General features: G+C 41.5%; 2 protein-coding genes across 3 annotated transcripts in view; one reads left to right on the top strand and one right to left on the bottom strand.

The window, feature by feature from the left end:
* Positions 1-24,690, top strand: part of LOC115455553 (GAS2-like protein 3) — a 121,254-nt gene that overhangs the window by 37,634 nt on the left and 58,930 nt on the right. Inside the window, exon 2 of one of the 2 annotated variants that reach the window (XM_037447564.1) lies at positions 1,534-1,571. The gene's annotated coding sequence lies outside the window, so the exon portion shown is untranslated. Of the gene's footprint in view, positions 1-1,533; positions 1,572-4,827; positions 4,953-24,690 lie in introns of those variants that run through there. The other variant, XM_037447565.1, reaches the window with a different exon arrangement.
* LOC119188589 lies at positions 9,091-16,326 on the bottom strand. Its single transcript, XM_037436307.1, has 6 exons — positions 16,229-16,326; positions 13,959-14,636; positions 11,940-13,055; positions 10,733-11,860; positions 9,756-10,335; positions 9,091-9,678 (listed from the first exon to the last, which is right to left on the bottom strand). Exons 1-6 carry the CDS (start codon positions 16,324-16,326, stop codon positions 9,091-9,093), a joined length of 4,188 nt encoding a protein of 1,395 aa, XP_037292204.1.

Here is a 24,690-nt window from a genome sequence, read left to right as displayed (position 1 = left end):
TCCCAATTACTAGTGTTATTATTTAGAGTTACCTGTAGTAATATCTAATATCAAAGAGTCCTGCGCAAGTCCAATTTCATTCCAAATTTCCATTGCAAGTTCTGGAGTTGCCTTTGTTATTGATAATTTAGATATTAAACAAACGATATGTTTTGTATAATGTATAAGCGTTGTATCATCTGCACCACACTTGATACGCACCGTGCAGTGCCTTCAAGCGTAAAGGCCATCCTTCGAACATAAGGTTATCTACTCTTTGTATGGAACTGTATTGTTTAGAGTACATAATCCTACTTTAAACTAACTTATTTATATTTTATTCCTTAATATATATTATGCTACTCTCTTAAATCTCTCTTTATTCTTCTAACAAAACATATTATTTTCGTAATACCTATTTGTTTTTGATAACGCAACTTTTTTAATTTTCCATTTGTTAAATGTTCCATTTTTAACTGAATCTCATTTTCTATTATTTTAAAGAATACACACAGGCTGAAATACACACACATGCCATACCCAGGTATTGATGGCGGACGTCAATTATGAAGAGAGCTTTTACCTGTTTGCTTCTATTTTGCGACTGAAATTCACTCGAGTTCGATTTGCTATTTTGTTAGTTTATATAATGAACATAAAATAATTATCCAAAGTAACTTTTATTTTTGTAACTCGTTAAAAAATCGCTCAAGTCTTTATTCATAATAAGATAGGCAAGTAACTAACTAGATTTTATCAAAGTTTTCCTTCGCACCTACGTAGTTAACGTATCGGGTATAAATACAAACTTGAACAACTGAGTTGTAGTTTTTGGATCTATTACTCTATCTTCTGATTGCCCGAATCTAGTAAATCATCTCTTCATAGTGATTTAAAAAATATTAATCAAATTGCTACTGTATGTCTGATTCTACGTATATTTAGTAGTGACTACCATGCCGTCATGATCTTAATTGTTGCCAGTACTTGCGGGTTAAATGTCTGATTTATGGGCAACACTGCTAGGTCTCAATTAACGAAGCTTATGAACTAGTTGATGCCTGTGTCCTAGATCCTAGGCTAGATTGAGACCTACATTACTTTCATAATTGCAATGTTGTTGATGATGTAACTTTTAGAACACTTGAGTAAAATCAAGTATATTTTACGTATGAAGACTTATAGTTCGATATTCAATTAGATTCTACATTAAAGTTTAGGACATGAGCCTTTTAAAGTCAACTATTGCCCTGGCACGGTAGAAAAACATCGTGAGGAAACCTACATACTTAAGAATTTCATAAAATGTGAAGTCTGCCGACCCGCACTAGGCTAGTGTGATGAATTAAGGCATAAACCCTCTTCGGTGATCCGTGCTCAGCAGTGGGCCAGTATATAATATAGGACTGATATTATTTTGTAGTACTACTTAACGTCAAGCACAGCGCCATGCAAATATGTCGACGATCATCAGAACTATATCCCTCTCTACGTATATTCAGCGTACATTATATTTATGTAAATGATCTTAAAGTTTATTTTTCTTTGTTTCAGAACACCCACAGTCGAGAAAACAACTTTATGCTAAAAAGGTAACATAGTCCGTTGGCTTATAAAAGAGTTTTGAAACACTGCGAAGTTGTGTTGTTAGCTGGAGTTTCGAGCGCTGGGCAGGAAAAACAAACTTATAAATACAGAATTTTTACGGACTCTCTGGTGTTTATTAACTGACCACATTTTAGGAACTACCTACGTTCCGTGTAAAAAAAAAACTTCTAGGTACAAAGTATTAAAATCAATAATTTTGATTCATAATTTTTGTTGTGGTTACCTTAGACCAATTAAGTTATATTACGAACGATAAAATAACTAACACGTTATATGATATTAGACATTAATTACATTTAATTACAAATTCAGCTACTTTCAAAGTTAAGTCCTTAATTTTCTAAACTTAGAATATTCAGCATTTCCAAAAGCATATTAACAAAGAGAAAGGTTCTAAAATTTCCTTTATTCGGTATATTTCCACTTCAATTTCAGGGGAAATTATATTCACGAATTTGCAACCCTCTGCGGCGGACAGCGACGTAATGTCCTTTATCTGCCATCTTTTACATTCCTTATGGTGAAATATTGGACAAAATGTTTGTTTACACTGTCTGCAACTCATATTAGGATATTTTATTAGTTTTTCAAATCCCACACATAGAAACTGGACAGTGATAGCGTGGGAACACTCTCCCGAGGGGTGCGTTATCGTTCTAACGTTATTTATAGTTTTTAAACTAAGTTATCTACCACTTGACTTGTTCTGGCGAGTTGTGGGCCCTCGAGTTTATTGCCGTATTTATTGTTACGTCATAAATGTCGTTCGTTTATCTCAATATACGTATCGTATTTCGGGTCTAACCCGTGAATGACTTTTCTGAAGTTACTTATTTATACCCAGTTTTATGTGTGGTAAAGTTGTTTATGTACTTATGTTTTTATTGTGTATTTTATGGTTCGCCAAAATAAGAGTCGACAATATCATACTATGTAAGCTAAGACGTTCTAATGCATGGAGTGGGTATATAAAAGAGTATTTATCTTATTTTTATACAAAGGGTACCTTTCGAGTCTCGTCACTCGTGTACTTCCGTAAGCAGCCGATGCCGGGGTCATTGCCCTAAGCACGATTAATGGACCAGTGGGGTATATAAATTATGCTAGGGAACGAAAATAAAATTTATTACATTTTGCGAAACCACTGACCACCAATTTTTAATATTCACGTAGAAATGAGTTATAAGTTCATTAAGTGCAAATACATCCGGCATTTGTGTTCGTAATATATTTCCTAGCTCATTTCTCATTTGCTTGCTGCTTACTGGATCACACAGTAAATATAGTTTACTCAAAATAATAAATTGAACATAATAATTTGTTACTCGATAGTCCAGAATATGACAGCGTGTTGTTAAGATGCACCCGAATTGGCCCTGGAGGCTGGAACGAGCTGCTATAGTTTGTTTATCTCTCTCGTCCACGTGCCTAGACAGTATTTAGTTTAATACAAAATACTATATCCATCGTAACACGACGTATACAACATTAAATCCAAATAAAATAACAAGCTCCAATTTATTTAGTTCACAACATTGCATAAACACTTAACTGGTGCGTTAATCGTGCATTCTGGTTCTATTGGATGTCTTGAATGCCGCGCTATTCCTGTGCTATCACTATATATCGATTGCGGCTCGTTCACATAAATCCGTCTGCCCTCTTATATTCGGGGGTGAGGGCGCGATGCGGACGTTTTGTTCCTTTCCATCCTATGGGAGAAAGGGTGGGAGTGAGCGAGAGATGTGTACGCGAGATTGATTCACGTGCTGCGGATGCTGTGGACTGGCGTATGCTTAACTGAGTCAGTCTGATTTTTTTTATGCAATTGCAAGGTAAAAAACAGTAAACTCAAAAACAGTTTTCCTGTTTTAAAGGTGTAAATTGTGTTTCAATTTGATCTAGAAATTTACATAAAATAGATAATAATGATTATAATTTAGAACGGACATGTACCGTTTATTTTATAAAGAAAATAAAATTTATCCTGAGTAGGTATTCAACCTTTTAATGAATTCAACTAAAACCGTATTTATTTCAGTGTTATATAAATTTTATCCGTTAATTACTTTAAATATTTTGTTCTGAGCGCATGATTCTAATTCATGGTACATAGTGTTGAGGTCTTTCCTTTACTTGTCTACTTTGGAAATTTCAGTTTCCATAATATCACGATACCAGTTAACTTACACGTAACTACGCAGTAATTTACTATTTTCAATTAGCAAATCAGTGTAGGTAAGTACCAAAGCGTTATAGATGCTTGTAAACTTATTTTCTGGTTTTGTAATTATTTCTTAATATTGTTTAATTAAATATTATTACGCCTTACAATCTCATCTTATTAATATTATAAATTCGTATGTTTGTGAAACTGTTTAGATATTAGAAGTAAATGCAGAAACAGCTGAATGGATTTGGATCAAAGGCACACTGATAGACCATGTCTTGGATTGACACACTAGCTACTTGTTATCCCGGTAATATGCTCTCAAGATAAATGAGGCATTGTTTAATCATATTTTTTTAATAGATGGCGCTGACTTGGTTTGAGTTGCGCTATAGATGGCTAGTGTTTTTGATACTTCCGTACCGGGAACCGGTTTTTACTTAGTTTACAATAATTTCTTTGAGATAAATCATAAAACACAATACATATCAACTTATATATCTGTATTTGATAGTTTATTATTGGCTGAAGTGAGTGACGTTGTCCTTACGCACGTTGTTATTGAATAAAACGTATGAACAATTTATTGTTCATTGGTACTATGTACGGGATATTGTTTCAGGTAACTCGTGGTGGTAATAAATTTCGATTTGATAGAAATATGGTTGTTCGAATGTTTGTATTTTGTTTGACGCACACTAGACGCGTAGTAGGTTTCTTTAATTTGTTTGCTAGAATTGTAATACAACATACTAAAATATTTGTCACCAGAATGTTTTAAATATAGCCAATACCTAAAAAAATTGATTGTTTCGGTTTCTTTAAGTCCTGTTTATATATCAATCGATGTCGAGAGAGGTCAGCACCCAAATACCCATGTAAATCGTGCTAACACTAGACTATCAAGCGTATATTGTTATTCCGTGCACGGTGACCTGGATGTTCGCCCTCAAAATCTGAACTTGACCTTCCTTGTTCGCTCCAGCACAACACGGTCCACTTTCCCAGATGTCTCCGTGGTAACCCGTACGCGAGTAGTCCGCGGCGCGCCGTCGCACGCCGCCGTCCGCGCGCGTTCGCCGCGCCCCGCCGCGTGTCGCGGAGTGTGTAAACCCGCCTTAACTTCGGCTGTAATGTGGTTAGTGATTTACATTAGAGTAGGTTTTATTGAAACACATCTAAATCTATATTTAAGGTAAGTTTATGTGTTTGAATTCCTGTGGTGGATGGTTCCGTATACTGAACGCCGCTTTGTGTTTTACTATCGCGGTTTTATTTACATTATAAACACTCTGAAAGTCTATTTAGGTAAAATCAAAATAGTAAAATAAATGCATTAAATAAATCTCGAATCTTTTAAGTAATTAAAGCAGATGGTGTATATTTTATGACTGCTTTTAATAACTTATGCATTAACTTCGTTTTATTCCTACGGCAAATAATTATTTATTCATTCGGATAGTTAACTGAGGATCTATTTATGTTTCAGTCATAATATTTTACTATTTATTTTTTTATGACTTACTTTTGCGTTCAAATTGAGTATATTTAGCGATTCAAATTTTAAGTCGTTCAGACCATTTTAATTATAATCGGTCATGTCTCCATAATTATTTATAAATGTTAATTTACTCACTTATTTATTCATAAATATACCTACTAAAAATTATTTTGTTCATTTTTAATCTCGCACAAAGTGAATAGAGTGTTGCGGACACAGAACCATAATTTTAAGTTATACAATTATATTATAGGTAACAATCATAATACTGAAGAGTCGCGTCGGGCTCGGCTGATTCATCACTGTCAACAGCTTTATTTACATAACTTCTATCATATTCTCTATGTATATTAGAAATTGAAATCATTTTGTAACAACCACATGTGTGGCAATTCTAGTCTTAAAACCACCAAATATGCTTCGGTTTTGAAAGCGGATCGCTTGTTTAATAGAAAATCAAATTGTATTTATTTTAAATCACCGAAAAGTTTGGCCACTACGTAGTAGCAGATGCGTCCGCGATCTGCCTATCTCAGTTCCAGTTAGTAAAGTAATAGATTTGGAGTCAGTACTAAAAACTGTATCATCCACTCCGCGTTGAAATGATGCAGATTAGAAGAAAGTTATCTAACAACCATATTCACTAGTATATTTACAAGATTTTGTATATCACTCTTCGTATGACGTCACAATATGATTTTGATAATTGTATTTATAGCTTACAATCTAAAAGAAACAGATAAGAAAGTTTTGAGCAAAACATTGCACCTGTATTAAACCTCCGTATTGATAAAGATAAGCCGAGATGAAGGTCACCGTAAGAAACGAGTTTTTCCTTTGCGTTACTGATAAGCGTTATCAGTTATCACAGCGGTAATGTGACGCACGCGCTACAGGTATAAGTATTGCTTTACACGTGTTAATATTTAGAAAGTGGCAGAAACAATATGCGGCTGGTTCGATAATTAGATGGAGGCAAATCGCATTTGTAGTCAAGTTGAGAACGGTCACCTTTAATACATGAGAAAAATCAGGCATATTTTGTTGCGGCGATTCAATATCTGTTATAGTTAGACGAAAAAATTACTGTAAAACAGCCGGCAGACAACTTGAGCCCACTATCCCGTGACGGGGATTAATTGTACTTTAGTTAAGCTATATTTACGTACAATAATCCATTACCACGCGACACTGTGCTCAAGTTGTTTGTCGGCTATTATACCAAAAGATAATCCCAACCAAAAATATCCGATTACTCTCCTATCGAACTACATTTGACGATATTTTCAGTTAACCACTAGATCATAAGCAATACGAACGTGCGATTAGCGAAGGTCGCCGCGTGTTGACCGCCGGCTCACGTATTCATCACAACTTGATCTATAAATCCACGCGCAGAGCCAAAATACTGACTGCAAGCATTCGCTTACGCCTTATACGAAACGAATTATAATTTAACAACCTTGTATAAACGATATGTGTAAACATTAACCCCCTTTAAATGTTGTATTCAATATGTATTATTATAGCTATAATGTCTTGTCGATATTTTGCAAAAATTAAGAGATACGCCACACTGAATAGCTGCAGTGATTGAAGATGTTCTTAAATAAAAACTTTTTAACAAAAAATTAAAGCCTTCAAAAACCACAAAAGCCAAAAAATCATTTAACGTAACAGGTATATACTGGTCACTAATTTTGGAGTCGGTGACTAATTCAAATTAAACATTTTTCTTTATACAATTGTTAATTTATTTAATTAGCTTATCATTTTTAATTAATTATATAACTAAAGTGTAGCGTGTTAATAGTGATGTTGTTATTATTTCATTTAAATCAAATATCAATTCTCACGTTGGGCAATACATTGTGTGTTTCATAGCACATTTTACCAGCGTCTGGATCTCCCAGAGAGTCGTAGAATGTAGAAAAAATATTTGTCGCAAGGTGTTTGAAACTGCGCCCAGCAGGTTAAGAGAAAAATTTTCTTCAATTTACAGTAAAATATGCTCAGGTCACATTACATTGTTTAATCAGTGATAATACAAGCAGACTCATTCACATCCATACATAGCTTATCCCAAATCAATTCCAACAAGTCACGACTTCGCATAGTTAAAACAATAGACTTTATCAAAGGCGGGCGTGTTCGCGATGCCATTTGGAGTAGGTAGAAGAGGGGGGGGGGGGGTGTCGAGTGGTCAGCGCCTACCACCGTTATGTATTGTTGCGGAACAATGGACGTCTTCATGCGCCTTTGTTGCGGGCGGTGTCGCGTTAATTCGATTAATGTACCACGAGCCGGCTGTGTTCAGTCAATTATGGAATAATGAGCGTATCGGGTTATTAGATCGGTAAGTTGGACTTCGATTTGCGGCGGTAGCTTAGTTAGGAACGGAACGGACTGCCGAGATGAGAATACAGGTTCAAAACACAACACATCTTTGACTTTTTGAAATGATGTGTATAAACTTTGCCAACTATTGCTCGCTTTAACGGTGAACAAAACATCCTGAGGCAATCTAAATATCTAATAAGAATTATACGTATATGAAATAGCGGCCTAACAACAAAGCCTATAACTTCTCCGTAGTAGAGGAGGCCTGCACCCAGCAGTGGGATAAATTAAATATAGGGTTTTATTAAGTTGGACTTTAACTTACGATATAATAAATAGTGTGGTGTTTGTTTTGTGTGTTTACAATGAATCTTCAATATTTACTGCGACTGCATACAATATATTTGCCAACACACGTATTGTAAACTACTTGTCAATCATTTGTACATGACAAATGTCTATTGTAACAAGTTTGTCGTTGAATTGTATATTATAGGATGCATCTCACGTGGTCGTATAATTATACCGGCCTACTTCCCTGGGTAGTCGGTATTAATACCTATACAAAGCTGAAGAGTTTATGTGGGGCGTAGGATCGGCACGGAACGCCTTTCCGTCCCCACAATGAGTGCTGGATTGCGTGAAGGGAGGTGGCAATGCCAATTAATAAGGCCCGGGAGGTTTTATAGCGTATATTCACTATTCACACGTAAAATGTTACAATGATCCGGCGGACACACAGTAGCGGCGTACGTTTCGCAGTGCGGCGTGAGCGGTGCAGCATGCACGTCGCTCTCTCCTTTTCTTGCACTGTTTTTCCTGGCTGGAACACTTCAGGGCTTCTTGTTTTCTTCCTTTTCTTGACTCGAACTGACTTGCTGGAACTGGAACTGTCGAATGCCAAAATTGCATTCGCTTATATATAACCCGGCTATCCCGTAGGAGAGCCGCCAAAAATAGAGCCTTTTTGCAGCCTCATTTTCACTTCCTAGCTATCACTATTTTATAAATAAAAGTTGGACCTCTGGAGTCCCCTATGCGAAATTTACACTGTTTTATAGATAAATCAATTACCTATAACTATACACAAAAATAATACGCCTATGTGCGATACGAAAAAAGTTATAACAATAAAACATAAGAAAATTGTCTACAGACGACGCACAAAGGCCTTAAAAACGCTATTTACTTTAATATGAACTTATATACAATACCCATGTTTACGGCATGGGGTAGGCAAAAGCAAAAACTATGTCTATGTAAAGTTTCTACACTGTCACTTCAATATCTCGGTCGTGAGATCGCTTTTGTAACGTACCACTAAAAACAGTCACGCGCACGTGCGCGGGCGCATTATCCGCCCCCTCTCTGGGTGTGTCGTTTCGCTCGACACACCTACTGCGCATGCGTGAATGCGCCGTCTCGCTCTTTTCGTGTGTGCGTCCTGCACATTCTCCCGCCGTGTATCGCCCAGCGTCCAGGGGGCGATACATTATGTAGACGTGCAGGACGTGCTCGCCGCCGATTGCGGCGCCGCCTCTTCGTTGCCGCCGCCTCGTAGCTCGGGTGCCGCAGGGTGCAGGAGGACGATTTTCTTCACGGGGCGTCGTAGCACGCCTCCCTGCGTGGCTACGTCCACCGTGCGCGTCACGCCGTCAGGTCCCGGATGCGTAGCACAGATGCGGCCACGCACCCAAGTGTTTCGTGGGAGCGTCCCGTCCACGATGCGCACGATGTCGCCGATGTGTAGCTCTGGTCCCTTGCTGCGGGGCTCCCGCCGGTTGCGGAGCTCGGGAAGGTACTCTCGTAGCCAGCGGGTCCAGAACGCGTCGGCCAGCTGCTGCGACGCTCGAAGGTCGGCATGTGTGCCGTAGCCGTGTTCGGCTGGAAAATTAGGTGCGGCGAGTGGGCCCTGACAGCCCAACAGAAAGTGGTTAGGCGTCAGGGCCTCCGGATCTTCGGGGTTCACCGACACATGAGTCAGTGGGCGGCTGTTGACTGTGAACTCCACCTCGGCGAGTAGCGTCGACAGCGTCTCTTCATGTGGCCTCTGCTCGTGAAGCACCGTCGTCAGCGCGGTCTTGACCGACCGCACGAGTCGTTCCCAGGCGCCACCATGAATGGTGCGCCCGGAGGGATGAAACGCCATCTAATCGCCCTCCGCGACGCCTCTTGTTCGGCGCCAGCGAGGAGGGTGTTGCGCAGCTCCTTTTCTGCGCCGTGGAAGTTGGTCCCGTTGTCGGACCAGATCTCGGCGGGGCTCCCGCGGCGCGCTGTCATGCGCCGCAGAGCCATGATTGCTCCTTGTGTGCTCAGGGAGTGCACCACTTCGAGATGCACCGCCCGCACTGTTAGGCATGTGAAGAGAGCGACATACCTTTTTTGATTACTCCGGCCCACGGTGACTGTGAGCGGGCCGAAATAGTCCAAACCGGTGTATGTAAACGGCCGGTGATGATGCGCCAGTCGACAGGGAGGCAAGTCTCCCGTTATCGGTTGCGGTGGAGTGGCCGCCCTCTGGCGGCACTTGAAGCAGCTCCTGACCACCGCCTTGACCGTCGGGCGCAGTCGAATGACCCATTTGTGCTGCCGACAGTAATTGACGACGCTCTCCACGCCTGCATGGTGGAGTTGTGTGTGGACATGTTCCACCCACAGTTTTGTCGCCCGATGTTCGCCATCGACGATCGGAGGGTTCTTTGTTGCGGCGCTTACTCCCGTGGCGGCTGAAATTCTGCTGTCGAGGCAAATGAGTTCATTAATAAATGTTATACTTAAAGCGTACAACCTGCTTTCCTTTGACACGGGATTTCCTTTTCGAGCGAGCGTAGTTCTTCCTCGAAGGCGGCCTCCTGACTCGCCTTTATGATTATACGCTCGGCCTCTTCCATACAACTCGGCTGGGAGCGTCACGAATCGCTCTTCCGGTGCTTGCACGACTCGTTTCGCCGCACTTTTCGCGGCTTCGTTGCGCCTCAATCCGGATTCTCGCTTGCGGCCGCCTTGGTCCTCTTGTAATGGACCGTGTTGACGCGTTGTTTGAAGCGTTGTACTGCTTGTAGTACGCGGGCGGCAGCTCTAACGTAGCGATTCAATTTGAGAATCGATTCACGTCGGGCAGGACCTCCTTGTACTGTTTCTCCCGACGCTCTGTAACAGTGTTCACTCTTTCCTCACCCGTGTCGGTGCTCAGCTGTGTTTCCTCCGCAGGCCATAGTTCGGGCGGGTCGCGGAGGAACTCTGGTCCGTTGAACCACCTGTGTTCCCGCGTGAAGTTGTCGGGAACGTCGCGCGTAGCGTCGTCGGCAACGTTGTAGCGCGTAGGCACCCATCTCCATTGATTCGCCTGTGAGTATTCTTCTATCGCGGCGATTCGATGCGCTACGTAGGGCTTGTACGACCTGGCTCCCGTCCTGATCCAGCACAGTGTTGTCTTGCTGTCGGTCCAGTAGGTCGTGGATTCTGGCTGCCTGGAGTGCTCCTGTGTCACACTCGCAGCCATCCGTGCGCCGAGTACAGCTGCCTGTAGTTCAAGCCGTGGTATGGAGGTTAATTTGAGTGGAGCTACCTTTGCCTTGGCCGCCAGTAACGTGACTGTGACTCGTCCGTCGTCGTCCTCGGCGCGCCAGTAGAGCGCGGTTGCGTAGGCTGATTCGCTGGCGTCGGTGAACACGTGGAGTTGGAGTTTTCTTGCTCGGGAGTAGCCGGGATAGCAGCGCGGCACTGTTACGCCGCTGAGTTGCTTCAAATGGGTGAGCCAGTTCACCCAGGCGGCGGACAGTTCGTCGTCGATCGGGTCGTCCCAATCGGTGCCGCGTCGCCACACCTCCTGTAATAGCTGTTTAGCCCGCACAGTTATCGGCGACACCAACCCTAGAGGATCAAACAACGACATTACTATTTTCAATGCTTCTCTCTTCGTGGGTGCTTCTCGCCTCAGTAGGTTCGACGGTATGCGGGCTAAGTCTAGGTTGAATGCCAACCTGTCTTCTTGTGGCCTCCAAATAAGGCCTAGAACTCGTTCAGTCCTTTCTATTTCCACCGCTTCGGTTGTATTGGGCGATTCGCCGAGCGCCTTCAATACCGCGGGCGAGTTACTCGTCCACTTTCTTAATTCAAAATGAGCTTCTCTGTGTATGTTACGCACCTGAGTAGCGATTGTTATCACTCTGTGTTCATCTTCATAGCTGTCGAGGTAGTCGTCCATGTAGTGTTTCTTCTTGATCGCCTCGACGGCCTCCAGGATGCGTGTGTCGGTGTCTCTCCGCGTTGCGATTCATGACGTATATCGCTGTCGCAGGAGAGCATGATACGCCAAAGATTAATACCTTCATTCGGTACACCTCTGGCGGCCGGCTATCTCGGCGGTTTCCCCGCCAGAGGTAGCGCAGTGCGTCGCGATCTTCCTCGCGTAGTCCCACCTGCATGAACATCTCCGTGATGTCCGCTGTTACGGCGACGGGATGTTCCCGGAATCTCAGTAACACTGCGGGAAGAGGCTGTAACAAATCCGGCCCTGTTAATAAATTCTCATTCAAAGTCGTACCTTTTGTTTTGGCTGCTGCGTCGTGTACAACTCGCAATTTGTCGGGCTTCAGAGCGTTCACGACTGCGAAATGCGGCAAGTACCACGTCCTTGTAGCGTGGGACGTGCGTGGCGCTATTTCCGCGTAGCCCTTCTTGACTAGGGCCTCCATTTGCTCTTCATACCTTTCTTTAAGGTCGGGATTCTTGTCCAACTTGTTTTCTATGTTGTGCAGCCTTTTCAGCGTGTTTTCGTAGTTGTTCGGCAATTCCACGCTGTCCGATTTCCACAACAGGGCCGTCTGATATCTTCCCTCCGGCGATCTCTCCGTGTGTTCGTTCAGTATCTTGAGCGCCTTCTCGCCGGGGTCGTTCTTGGGCCTGCGGGGTTCTATAAACAGGTTGTCGGATGTTATAAAATTTCGCAAAAGTTCCTCTGTGCGTTCGTCGGTCGTGGTTTGACCGACGAAATTCACTCTGTGTCCCAGAGTCCGAGTCCGGCTTCCATGTATCACCCAACCGAGCGGCGTGAGTGATGCGACCGGTTGATGTCTCCTACCTGACCGTGTTTTCGTGGCGAGGAGGAGATGCCAGTTATCCTGGCCTATGAGGATTCGGGGTTTCGCCTCTTCCGCTCGTTTAGCGGACAGTAGGCCCTTCAGGTGTCCGCAATCCCGTATCGCCTCGTCCGGGATGCGCTGCGCCGCCAACTGGAGATTGTCGACGGTGCGTGCTTCGATGCGAAGTCGTCCCCGGCTTCCTTCAATGTTAAACTTGACGCGCCGAGAATTGTTGCGTGTCTTTCTCTCCCCATCGTACGTTGCTATGTGGAGTGGTTCGTCCGGCCCTTCCGCGCCGATGTCTCGAGCGAGTTCGTCGTCGATGAGGCTCACCGTCGATCCGTCGTCGAGTAAGGCGAAAGAAAAAGGACATCTGTGGCATCCATGTTGAGTTCACTGCCTCGTTCGCTGCTTCGCCGGGTGGGTCGGTGATCTTGTTTTTTCGCTCCGAGTGCAGCAAGCGGTGATGTAGATACTCGCACCCGTTGATGTCGCATTTCTTCGGCTTGCATGTGTGTTGTTTGTTCCTGAATTTCAAACATCTGAAACATAATCTGTGCTTCTTTGCGATGTCCCACCGCGCGTCTACGGCGGCGTCGCGGAAGCGAACGCAGTCACTCATCGAGTGCGTTTCTTTGTTACACACACTGCATGTCGACCGTTTATCTGCCACAGTCGTGTGTACCCGCTGCCGGCGTGGCTGTTCGCCGCCGCCGAATCTTGCCGACGAAGCCTTGTCCGTAATGACTTCAGGCGTCGCGAACGGGCTGCAGAAATCGGCTTCTCTTCTTATGAAGCGACAAAACTTTAATAAATCGGGCTCACCTCTATGCTGTGCGGCGGCGAACTCGTACCACTGTCTTTTCAACGTCGGAGTTAGCTTCTCCATAACTGCCTTAGTTACCTCCGGGTTGTAGAGGTAGAAGGCACAGTCGAGCGCTTGTAGTGTGCCCACGATGTTTTCTATCTTCGTGGCGAATGTGCAGATGTCTCTCCGGCGTATCTGTAAGACGGGGTAGCGCGCGTAGGCGCTCTATTTCGGCTAATGCGATTGAGTCCGGGCGCCCAAAGCGCGTTTCCAGACTCTTTAACACGGTGTTCGGGTCGGCGTTGGTTATAAGCAGTCCCTGTACTGCTTCCTTGGCGATGCCCCGAGGCTACGGCGTAGCCGGGACATGTTTTCAACGTCGTGAAGTGGCTCATGGACTCTATGTAGGCCGCTCTATATGTGAGCCAATCGTGATGATCACCGTTGAACGTAGGCAACTCTGTGTACCTTAAAGGTTGCCTATGCTGTGCGGCTTGCACAGCTTGTGTTATGGCGGACGCGAGTTCTTGATACTCCGTCCTCGGTCGCGATGCGACCAACGCGCCGTCTTGCACTTGTTGCGGGTTCGGCGTTGATTGCGGTTGCTGCGAAGCTGAGTTGTCTCGTAGCCAGGCTGCTACGACGGGCGGCGGTTGCTTCGTAGCGCGGTGTTCGTCGCTCCGTGCGGCGATTACAGGCAACGGCTGCGTAGCTTGTTGAGTTCGTTGCCACGATGCGGCTTCAATCGTTGGCACTTCAGGCTGCGCAGTCGGGTTCACTGAAAATGGCATAAAAACGGACGGATTATTTGTTTCGGGCGTTGTGACGGGATGCGTCGGCGGGTGCACGGCACTGGCTCCCGCCGGTACAGTCGCCGGGTTGTCCCATGATACGGCAGCGATCACTGGGTCCGATGACTGTATAGGGGCTTGCTTTCCCGTCGCAACATCGGTCGGTCGGCTCTCGATCGCGAGTAATTGGCTAGTTTGAACCCAGCTATGTACTCGGCAATCTTGTCCGGCCTCCGTTATGACGGATTCGAGGTCGTCCTCGCTATCCTCCGCCTCGATTTCAGCTAGCTTGGCGGCCGCTAGCTCTATTTTCAGTGCGGTGAGTTCAGCCCTGGCCTGTGCCAGGCGGCGTGCCCTGAAGCGTGTTTAGTTGACGACGCTGCTTTGCTTCGGGCTCGCTCTTGCGTCGATTGTTCCGTTGCGGCGGCAGGTCGCTCCTCCGCAGCGGTGCAAGGCGCGGCTTCCCGAAGCGTAGCGGTGTGTGTCGCTGTGCTCTCGGCGATTGTTTCTTCGGTTGCTTCAGTTGTTCCGGTGACGGTCGCCGACGTCGCTGTAGCGGACGTCGCTGTCGCCGAAGTCGCTGTCGCCGAAGTCGCTGTCGCCGAAGTTGCTGTAACAGACGCTGATTCCGCCCGCCTCCCGGTGGACCTTGTAACTGGCATCCTTCCCGCTCACGTTAATCCGGCTCACGAAGGACCAAAATGTGGGGCGTAGGATCGGCACGGAACGCCTTTCCGTCCCCACAATGAGTGCTGGATTGCGTGAAGGGAGGTGGCAATGCCAATTAATAAGGCCCGGGAGGTTTTATAGCGTATATTCACTATTCACACGTAAAATGTTACAATGATCCGGCGGACACACAGTAGCGGCGTACGTTTCGCAGTGCGGCGTGAGCGGTGCAGCATGCACGTCGCTCTCTCCTTTTCTTGCACTGTTTTTCCTGGCTGGAACACTTCAGGGCTTCTTGTTTTCTTCCTTTTCTTGACTCGAACTGACTTGCTGGAACTGGAACTGTCGAATGCCAAAATTGCATTCGCTTATATATAACCCGGCTATCCCGTAGGGAGAGCCGCCAAAAATAGAGCCTTTTTGCAGCCTCATTTTCACTTCCTAGCTATCACTATTTTATAAATAAAAGTTGGACCTCTGGAGTCCCCTATGCGAAATTTACACTGTTTTATAGATAAATCAATTACCTATAACTATACACAAAAATAATACGCCTATGTGCGATACGAAAAAAGTTATAACAATAAAACATAAGAAAATTGTCTACAGACGACGCACAAAGGCCTTAAAAACGCTATTTACTTTAATATGAACTTATATACAATACCCATGTTTACGGCATGGGGTAGGCAAAAGCAAAAACTATGTCTATGTAAAGTTTCTACACTGTCACTTCAATATCTCGGTCGTGAGATCGCTTTGTAACGTACCACTAAAAAACAGTCACACACACGTGCGCGGGCGCATTGTCCGTCCCTCTCTGGGTGTGTCGTTTCGCTCGACACACCTACTGCGCATGCGTGAATGCGCCGTCTCGCTCTTTTCGTGTGTGCGTCCTGCACAGTTTATTTGTTTAAACGCGCTAATCTCAGGAACTACATACTAAATCTATTTTGATTTTTTTCACTAATAGGAAACTACATTACTCCTGAGTTTTATAGGCAAATTTTTATGCCAGTAAAGTTATGCACGCGGTTGGAGTCGCAGTCAATAATGACCCTTATATAGACTGGTAAAAATACAATTTCTGACTGTTACGATATACGCCGGCTAAACACATCAGAGATACATTATATAATCGTTGCGTAGTTTTTTATCAGTCCATTTGGTTGTATCTTGTTTACTCTCAGCTTATCAATACAGAACATGCTGATTGTCATGGCCATCAGTATGCACTTTTAGGTGATTTCAAAGCTATTTCCTTTGTAGTTAAAATACCGTAACATAGAAATAGCGGGACTTCGAGGATTAGACGTCGCGATGATCTTTATTTGTATTTTCTTGGTTTTGGCGATCCTTCGCGTAGTGTACTCCATCTTGCAATAACATCGTTTGCATTTGACGCCATTAAATTTTATAGTACTAAGGTCGATCAATTACCAGGGTATAATCAATATATGGAGGTGTAACAATCGAATGTACTGTAACACGACACATTAAGGTTAGCGAACATTTCGCAAGCGGCCCGGTTAACATGAATATACGCGGCTATTCGCGGGTAATGGCCGAGTGTGACGGATCACGTCGACGTTCCTAATGTTACATGGCCATGTCACTGGTATGATAGTTTATTTTGCTATCCTGGCATGCTTTGCTTGTCTTGACTTCGAATAATGATGATAAAAGTGAATTCCACACATTCGGATTAGGAAAGAACACAACACTACATTAATTTCTTGGCTTACTGTTGTAGGATTTAGGTGTTGCATTACAGGCATCTTTAATACAATTTTGGATGCTGCTTTATTGACTTATTGGTCAATTCATGAATTCTATTTAATAGGGTTGACCACTAGTTTGATGGTAATATGAGTGTAGTTACAATAATTTTTAGCGTCAAGTACACTATGAATTTAGCATTAGTAAACATCAGAAATAAGAAAATATTTCTAGGAAAAAGTGTTGACATTTTATGAAATGGAATCATTGATCTTTTCTCCACCCTGTAGGAGGAGGGAGCGCTCCCTCCGACATTTCCTGGCGCTAATGTATTTCATGACACTAACTTTTTATCCCTCTATACGTCGGAGTTCAAATTTCTAAGTACCTATTACGCATTTCGTTACACTAAATGACACGTGTATATCTGCGGAAAAGTATTCAGAGTTGAACAAGGAGTTGAACTTATTTCTGTTGTAAAATAAAATAAGCGATTTTATCCTTCTATCAGCCACAAATTCTAAAGTGATTAGTTCTTAGCAAGTATTGAATTGTAAATAGATAAATGTTTAGATCTTACCTTGCTGGTTCCACGGACATTGTAGGTACCACACAGAAAATAATTAATAAAATACCCAGAGGCCCAAATCATACAATCCCTTAAAAAAATCTTGGTATTTGAGAGTCAGTGTTACCATTAACTGCCTCACAAATTTCCACAAAAACATTCCACATTTCGTAACAATGCAAAAACAATCGCAGTACTTGAGTTCCCATGTTGTAACGAATCCGTCGCAGTTAAACAAATGTTTGTTATCCACGGCATTTCAGTTAACAACGAGCGTCGATAATCTCCGGCCGGCAGTGCCTCGTTATGATTGTACGATGAAGATAATTGATACTAGTAGTGTGCCGCGGTTTCTTGAAATACTTTTTGGTTACTTTCTTACCTATGTTTCAATATGATTGGAGAGTTAAATATAGAGTAATCTATAATATTATTATTGATTAAAATATTTATTTACAAAGCTATACTACCTTTTTTATAGACATCTATACGACTTAAGATTGGGATATAAATAACATATCAAAAACCTCCAAACAAACAAGTGACTGCTTATTTTAGTGATATCTACTGTCGATTGACCAACAATACAAGAAGATTCATGGATATCCTGTCGACCTCAGAGGAAAGGCTATTCCTTATTTCCCATTCCTCTATGTAGTAGGGAAGAGACAGGATTGTTTGAGTCCCTAGAAATTACACACCATACGAAAAGCGGCAGCACTCGTACTCATGCTTGACTCATATTCATCAGCCGCAGGATGTCCACACTGCTGAACATGGACCTATTTGTAAACGGCCTGCATCTAGCGACCTCAAAATAGATAAATATACCAACAGCGTTTCCCAACTACTTTAAACAATATTTCACCAATATTTTATGATGTAGGTTATGAAATAATTCACAGTTGTAGATTTAACAGCCGTATATTATTATGTTCTTTATAGAGAATACTCAATTGCTCTCAAATATCGTTTAATTTCACGGTCACTAGTAGTTAGTAGATATAAAATTTGTTACAACTATGGTTTACTATTTCCCACACTAATTTATAAGATTTCTCATCGAATGTATGAGTCATAGCTGGGTTGAAAGTAAAACAAAGAGATAATAATTGTTCTTTTATCCCTGATTTCACATATCGTCCTTTAAGTAAGGGATCCCTAATGGCCGACACATGTCAAAACTGTAAACAGCAACTTTGACATTGCGTTGGCATACCTCAATACGGATTCCTTTAAATTCAAGGGAAGCTAAGTAGAAAGGAACATTAAAAATAATCATTCTTCGTTCATTAGCTTGTGTTGGCTCAGCGGCGGTAACGCCCTCAGTTTGAAAACTCAAACTTTCGACGAAAGATGTTTTAGGTGTCGAGATCTTTGCTTGTCTTCTTATCGTATTGTTGGCACCTTGTCTACGTCATCCATGGATGTAAGGACTCTTCACGGCTCGTCTTGGTCTACGACAGACTTCATACTTTTAAAATAGTTTATGTAGTCTTCTAAAATTAACTTTTGTTTATTCTGCTCTACTTATAATCGTGTTCAGAAAGATTATGAAATAACTAGCTTCAAAACTAGATATCGGCAACGAAAGTAAAGTGATTATGAGGCAGAACGGAATAAAGATGATTGTAACAACGCAATAAACTAGCGATTTTGGAAACGATAATTGTGAGGGAAAAGTGCGAGCGTCGAGCATGAAATTCGGAATTATAATTGGAAGCGAGATGAAAGCGCGGATCACGGCAGAGCTCGCCGAGCCGCGCGGTGAGCACACTGATCAATTGTAATGCTAAGTTTAGACTAGTAAGTTCCAACTTCGATATATTCCACAACTGTCATACGTGTTTACACTAACAATATCAGCCCTGTATTATACGTATACTGTCCCACTACTAGGTACGGGCCTCCTCTACTACTCTACCCTCCTGTGTCACGAAGACAATGAAGTAAGAATTGACCAACAGCTTTTCGCTCATATTATGTGGGTGTGCAGCGGTGTTGTTCAACCATTAGGCAACCCTTGCTCTTTATATATCTTTTATCCAAACTAGAGGTTTGTATTCAGCACGTCTCTGCCACCCACCGCACTGTAGGTGAGTACCGTGGGGTCGTGAGTGCGATGCCTTATTTGTTTCACGGGAATTAAGAATAAGTATCAGTGTACTGTGTGGCCCCTTCTCACGAGGGGAATATAAATAGCTATTTTACTCGCAGAAATGGCTCATAATATTCTCATAAATAAAATGTCATTCTTTTGATCTGAAAATAATACTCGGGCTTGTATTTTTTACCTTATGAGGCCATAGGAATCTAATAAAAATTATAATTTAGTTCATACATAATGGCTAAGGCGATATCCCTTGACTGCTGCAAAGATTAAGGTGGCCTTTCTGACCAGCTGTCTCCAGAAAAAAACTCATTAGAACGGGTCAGTAAATTAACTTGACAATAAATACAGTGGTTGCTATCCGGGTTATTCCTTCTACAAAATACAATACCATTGCCCCACTAGCGAGACAACGAAAATTAATTTATATTTCTTATGTTATCTACCGAACACGCAAAATGTGTCAGTTAACACAAGTGTGCGAAAATGATTCATATTATCTAGTTATAGTTATTAAAATGAGTCCAGTCGGCAGCCTTCGGTTGCGTTACGGCCCGACCGCGTCACCTACTTTGCTGACTGTACATAATTACTTGTTATACAATAATTAATTTATTGTGCAATAACAATTAACAGTTGTCCGATATCAATTAGTCAGATCGGCGGCTCGTCTCAAAACTCGATGGCGCGTGTCATTCCGCGTTAGGGTTGTCAACTTATGTTTATAATAATATTTTATCGTGGGGAATAGAAATGTAATAGTAGCATTTATTCTTACTTTGGTTTTTGGTAACAGTAATTATATTAAATGATGTGTTTAATTTAGAAAAATCCTTTTTGTATCACACATTTACTTAAAACAAATGAAAGACGAACATACATCAACATCTCTCAAAATCTTTAACTTAATCGTAACCAAAACTGGACACTCACCGCATTGGTCTAAAAATAAACAACTATTTTCTACTTGACCACACGGTTATTTTGCCCAGAGGTGGCAATCCTAGCGCATCCACCGCGAACCGTACTGCAGTATCGTTGAAAAAACTCAACGGTATACCATTATAACTGTTACACAATCTTTATACTTCATACTATTATTTCTTCGTCGCACAACGGTTTTCGCATGCAAATAGATTCCAAACGCAATCTGTTTTTGATACTATGAGATATTGTGGTTCTGTCAGCGGCGGAGTTTCTGTAAATGTTTGGAAGTTTAGGTTCACGAAATTATTACCTGACGGAGGCGAAGGGTCCTTATATGCCGGCTTCCCTTTATGTAGAATTATCATTCAAACGATTTGCAGACGCATGTATACATATTAGTATATAATGTTGTGTCCGGTTCTCTTTCAGAAAATTTCACTTTTCGCCATTATTACCTAACTACCAAAGTCTTGTCATAACCCATAAAATATTTTTAGAAATCATTATTTACTCACATCAATTTTAGAAATATTGCCTGATTTGTAAATATAAAGTCTTGTATACAAGGAATTAGTTGCAAACAACAAATAAAGAAAGTAAGTAAAGTACACATTTTGCCATAACATGGCGAAGGTTTTTATTTTCTTCCTCAAGTTATACAGATACAAACTTTGCAAATGACTAATTAATTATGAGTCTTGCTTGTTTCGTCGTAGTCGAGAAAATGATTACTAGTAAGGCGCTTAACGTCTCCAAATGGTATGAAATAGTAAGGTCTAAATGATTCATTCAGTACATCTTGCAACAAATGAGTCATTGTAGTGACTAGACTGCTTTCTAGACTAAACAAATAGTGCGGCACAGGCACGTATTCCGACATAATATCAGCCCTGTAAGGTCCTGCTGTTAGAAATCCGTTTAAAAGAGATCGTAGTTAGTGTAATTATTGGCCTTTATGAGACACAATGCTTAGTTTTATTCGGATGTCTAGAATATTTGTAATCCAAATTTCTATGTGGAACTGCCACTTATATTAGTAATAAGCTACATTGTTCTTCACTGCCTCGGTGGCGTAGTTGTATTGCGAGCGCAGTATGACTACAACTCTGGAGCCCCAGGTTTGGATCCCGAAACGCACAGAGTGATATTGATATTTAGATGGCGATAGGTTTTCCTTTTATCACATCATGGGACAGCACATAAATGGAGAAAAGTGGATGCCCTGGCTGCACCTCTGGCGACCCTTTCAAGGATTAAGGCGAGATGTATGTATATTATTCTTGAGCGATATGGGCCTTTTATCCAGTTCACACGGGCGGAACTACAAGCAGAAACAATAAATATAAACTGATATCAACTAGTACTAGCTAACTAACCCCTTTTACACTCCCATATTAGATATCGTTTCCCGGTACACAACACGTACAATTACAGCCAATTAGTGAAATGAACAGTTAGCAAATTAACCTCGTGTTGTGCCTACGAAAGTTAATACGAGGTGGGAGCGCGGGTTAATTCGTTTAATATACAAATAAGTTAGACTGACTCGGTGACGTAGCTGTATTACAGTACAACTGCAGTATCTGGTTCGAAACCGGGTCGGGCGGGGATATAGGATTTTTCTACTCAGTATCAGCCTAGAGTCTAGTATTTGTGACTGAAGTAGCGATTATTCCCTGCGAAAAATTGGTTGCGTCAGTTGCGCCTCTGTTTACAGTCTACACCCTTCGGGGACAAAAGGCATGGGTGTGTGAGTACAGTTAATAGTTATAGTGAGCATAAAATTTGTTTAACTTTGTGACGTTTTATTATTATGTATTATTTAATGACAAGACAAGGAGCTCGTCTGTTATATCTAGTATAAGATTACTTCACCACTTCTGATATTACGCAGTAAAATCCAAGAGAAATGTCGAACAGCAAGGTAAATCTTCGTATGTGCTCAGCTAGCTACTTAAACGTAGGCAATACCGACATGAATGTCGTTTGAATTACAAAGTACTTATAGCACGTCACTGCACTGCGCAAGATTGCAGCGTCTTGTTGATATCTGATTGTGACGAATGATCAACAGAACATAGCTCATAATGCCCAAAACTGATAGCGATCTTAAGATAAATAAAATTACGTTTGTATGCGTGTTATTGAAAAGTTTAAAATATCTAAATTTGAACACTTAAATAAACTATTAATAATTGAGTAGTATTAAGGAACCTTCGCGGGTGTTATGCTGCCCTAGTACTTAGACCGAGGGATTCAGCGACGGGAAACAAATTTCACCAATTGCGTTTTAATTAGTTTATTGTAATTAACCGCGAAGGCTTCGTAATTTAATGTAATTAATTTATTTTAATTACGAATGTTTTATTAGTTAATATTGGAAATCTATTATTAAATCATTCATAATTATAATTTTTATTAGTTTTAGTAGGGCGTAACAATATGCTATTTACCTGAAATTACCCGAAATTAAAATATATAATTACAAAGATACCCATGGTTCTGCAATGCATACGTATTACATCCTTTCAATAATTATATTTTTTGTTACGTTAAAAATGTTTTGGCACGACAAGCAGTACAATAAATAATATTTTATGATATATGTACCAATCATTTGAAATACGCCTGAAGTGATAGGCTAGTAATAAATATGATCCAGTAAGTTATTTGTCTAGCGAACGAACCCGGTGCGGTATGTGGGTCTGTAATTAGTGTCGGCTGCGGTTACCGCGACGGCACAGTTAACAATTTAACTGTTATGTAAACTCGAGCACAACTCGGCCTTTGTTGTAAAACTTTGAACAGCTGACTTGTTTTAACTACTTCGTTATGATTAATAGACGTTAGCCTAATTTATTAAACTATATGTTATTTACTACAGCATAACGTGTAGACATAGAGCGCCACGATATTCTGGAATCAAATTTAAAAATATAAGGATCTAATTAGCGCTTATTAGCATCTTTGGAATTCCTGACTTTGGAATTCCATTAGCATCTTTGGAATTTATGATATGAGAATTTTGCTATCCACCAACCCAACGTATAATCAATTCAATGTATTATAACTTTGGCTGTTCATGGCTAAAAACCCTCTCATCTCTAGGAGTAAAAAAATATATCGGAATTCTCAAATATCAGGTCAACGACTGCCACCGCGAATCAATTTCACATCGTAAGCAAATTTTGCAGAAGTACAGTAATCGTTTTCGCGGTGCATTTCCTCTTTCGCCCCCGCGACGGGTGACACGACAATCTCGAACGTGCGTACCAAAGAGAATATAACCACTACAAACGCCGCCAATTGTATGAATTCGATCCAGTGAGGCAATAATACCAAATGCCAAACATTATATGCCGACTTACGCAACTTGAACTATTATTGAAATAAACCAGACTTTTCCGAGGAAAACACTGGCATCGAATAAATAGGGTTAAATCGTATGAATCGTTTGTTTCAATTATGTGTGTAAACGCGCCTGAATAATGTTCATTAAGTTTTTAAGACATCCCCAATACATTTATATTTTACATGTTTAATAAAATTTATTATCAAAATATCTGTATACATATTATGACCTTGCTGACCCCACACAGCGCAATTTAAAAAATAAAAGCCAAGGAAAGCCGCCACATCTCACAGATAATATCTACATTAATCATTTTGAGGCTGAATGCGTGTTTGCATCTACTGAGACCTATACGGTAATGCCAACACAACGATATTAATTAACCTCGTTATGTTGGTAGCGCGAGCCCTGCCCCCGATGTGGGCTGCATTTGTAAAGACTGTCGACAGTTCTGGGCCATGTAATTCATCTTATGCTGTACTTATCATTTTGAATTGATGCCAATTCTAATAAAATGAAATGCACCCAACAGTCAACACATTGCACCAATTTTTGTTTCGCAAGGATCGGCAAATGCTTATTAAATCAAATAATGCATATTTACTTACCTATATTTTTATAGGGGAATGCCTCTAGCTCTACTCATCCAACTATTTATCTAGAAAGAGAAAAAAAAAATCCATATTTACATGACCCAAACACTTTTGAGATTTACTGTCTGATACTAAACGAATTGTTTCTCATGTTCTAAATTATAAAGTCTTTTTTATTAATTGCAAAGTGACTGCACTAGATGTTAAGTAATTTAAAATAATATCATATTATTTTAATAATTAGTAAGTTACATTACATAAAAATAATATATTATGCATTAATTCAACATAGAACACAGCTGGAATAACGCAACATATGAATTAAACCTCATTAAAATATTAGCGTTTTTTTTCCAAGAAAATCTAGCGGTTATGTAACTGAAGCGGTGAAACGCGGTGGTCGCTAGTGTTTCACGGTGGTCGCACTGGTCGCCGGTCGCCGATGGTCGCACTCGCCGGTCGCCGGTCGGT

Source organism: Manduca sexta, chromosome 7 (assembly GCF_014839805.1).
Source record: "Manduca sexta isolate Smith_Timp_Sample1 chromosome 7, JHU_Msex_v1.0, whole genome shotgun sequence".
Lineage (NCBI taxonomy): Eukaryota > Metazoa > Arthropoda > Insecta > Lepidoptera > Sphingidae > Manduca > Manduca sexta.
This window is presented reverse-complemented; position numbering and strand designations above follow the sequence as displayed.

What these genes read in the sequence shown, in the direction of transcription:
- LOC119188589 (XM_037436307.1), bottom strand. Translation starts at nt 16,326, where the DNA reads ATGGAGTACACTACGCGAAGGATCGCCAAAACCAAGAAAATACAAATA. An exon ending in CCCGCTATTTCTATGTTACG is followed by an intron (nt 14,637 to 16,228) that starts GTATTTTAACTA and finishes AACACGCTTCAG; the next exon opens with GGCACGCCGCCTGGCACAGG. An exon ending in AACAAGAGGCGTCGCGGAGG is followed by an intron (nt 9,679 to 9,755) that starts GCGATTAGATGG and finishes CGGTCGGTCAAG; the next exon opens with ACCGCGCTGACGACGGTGCT.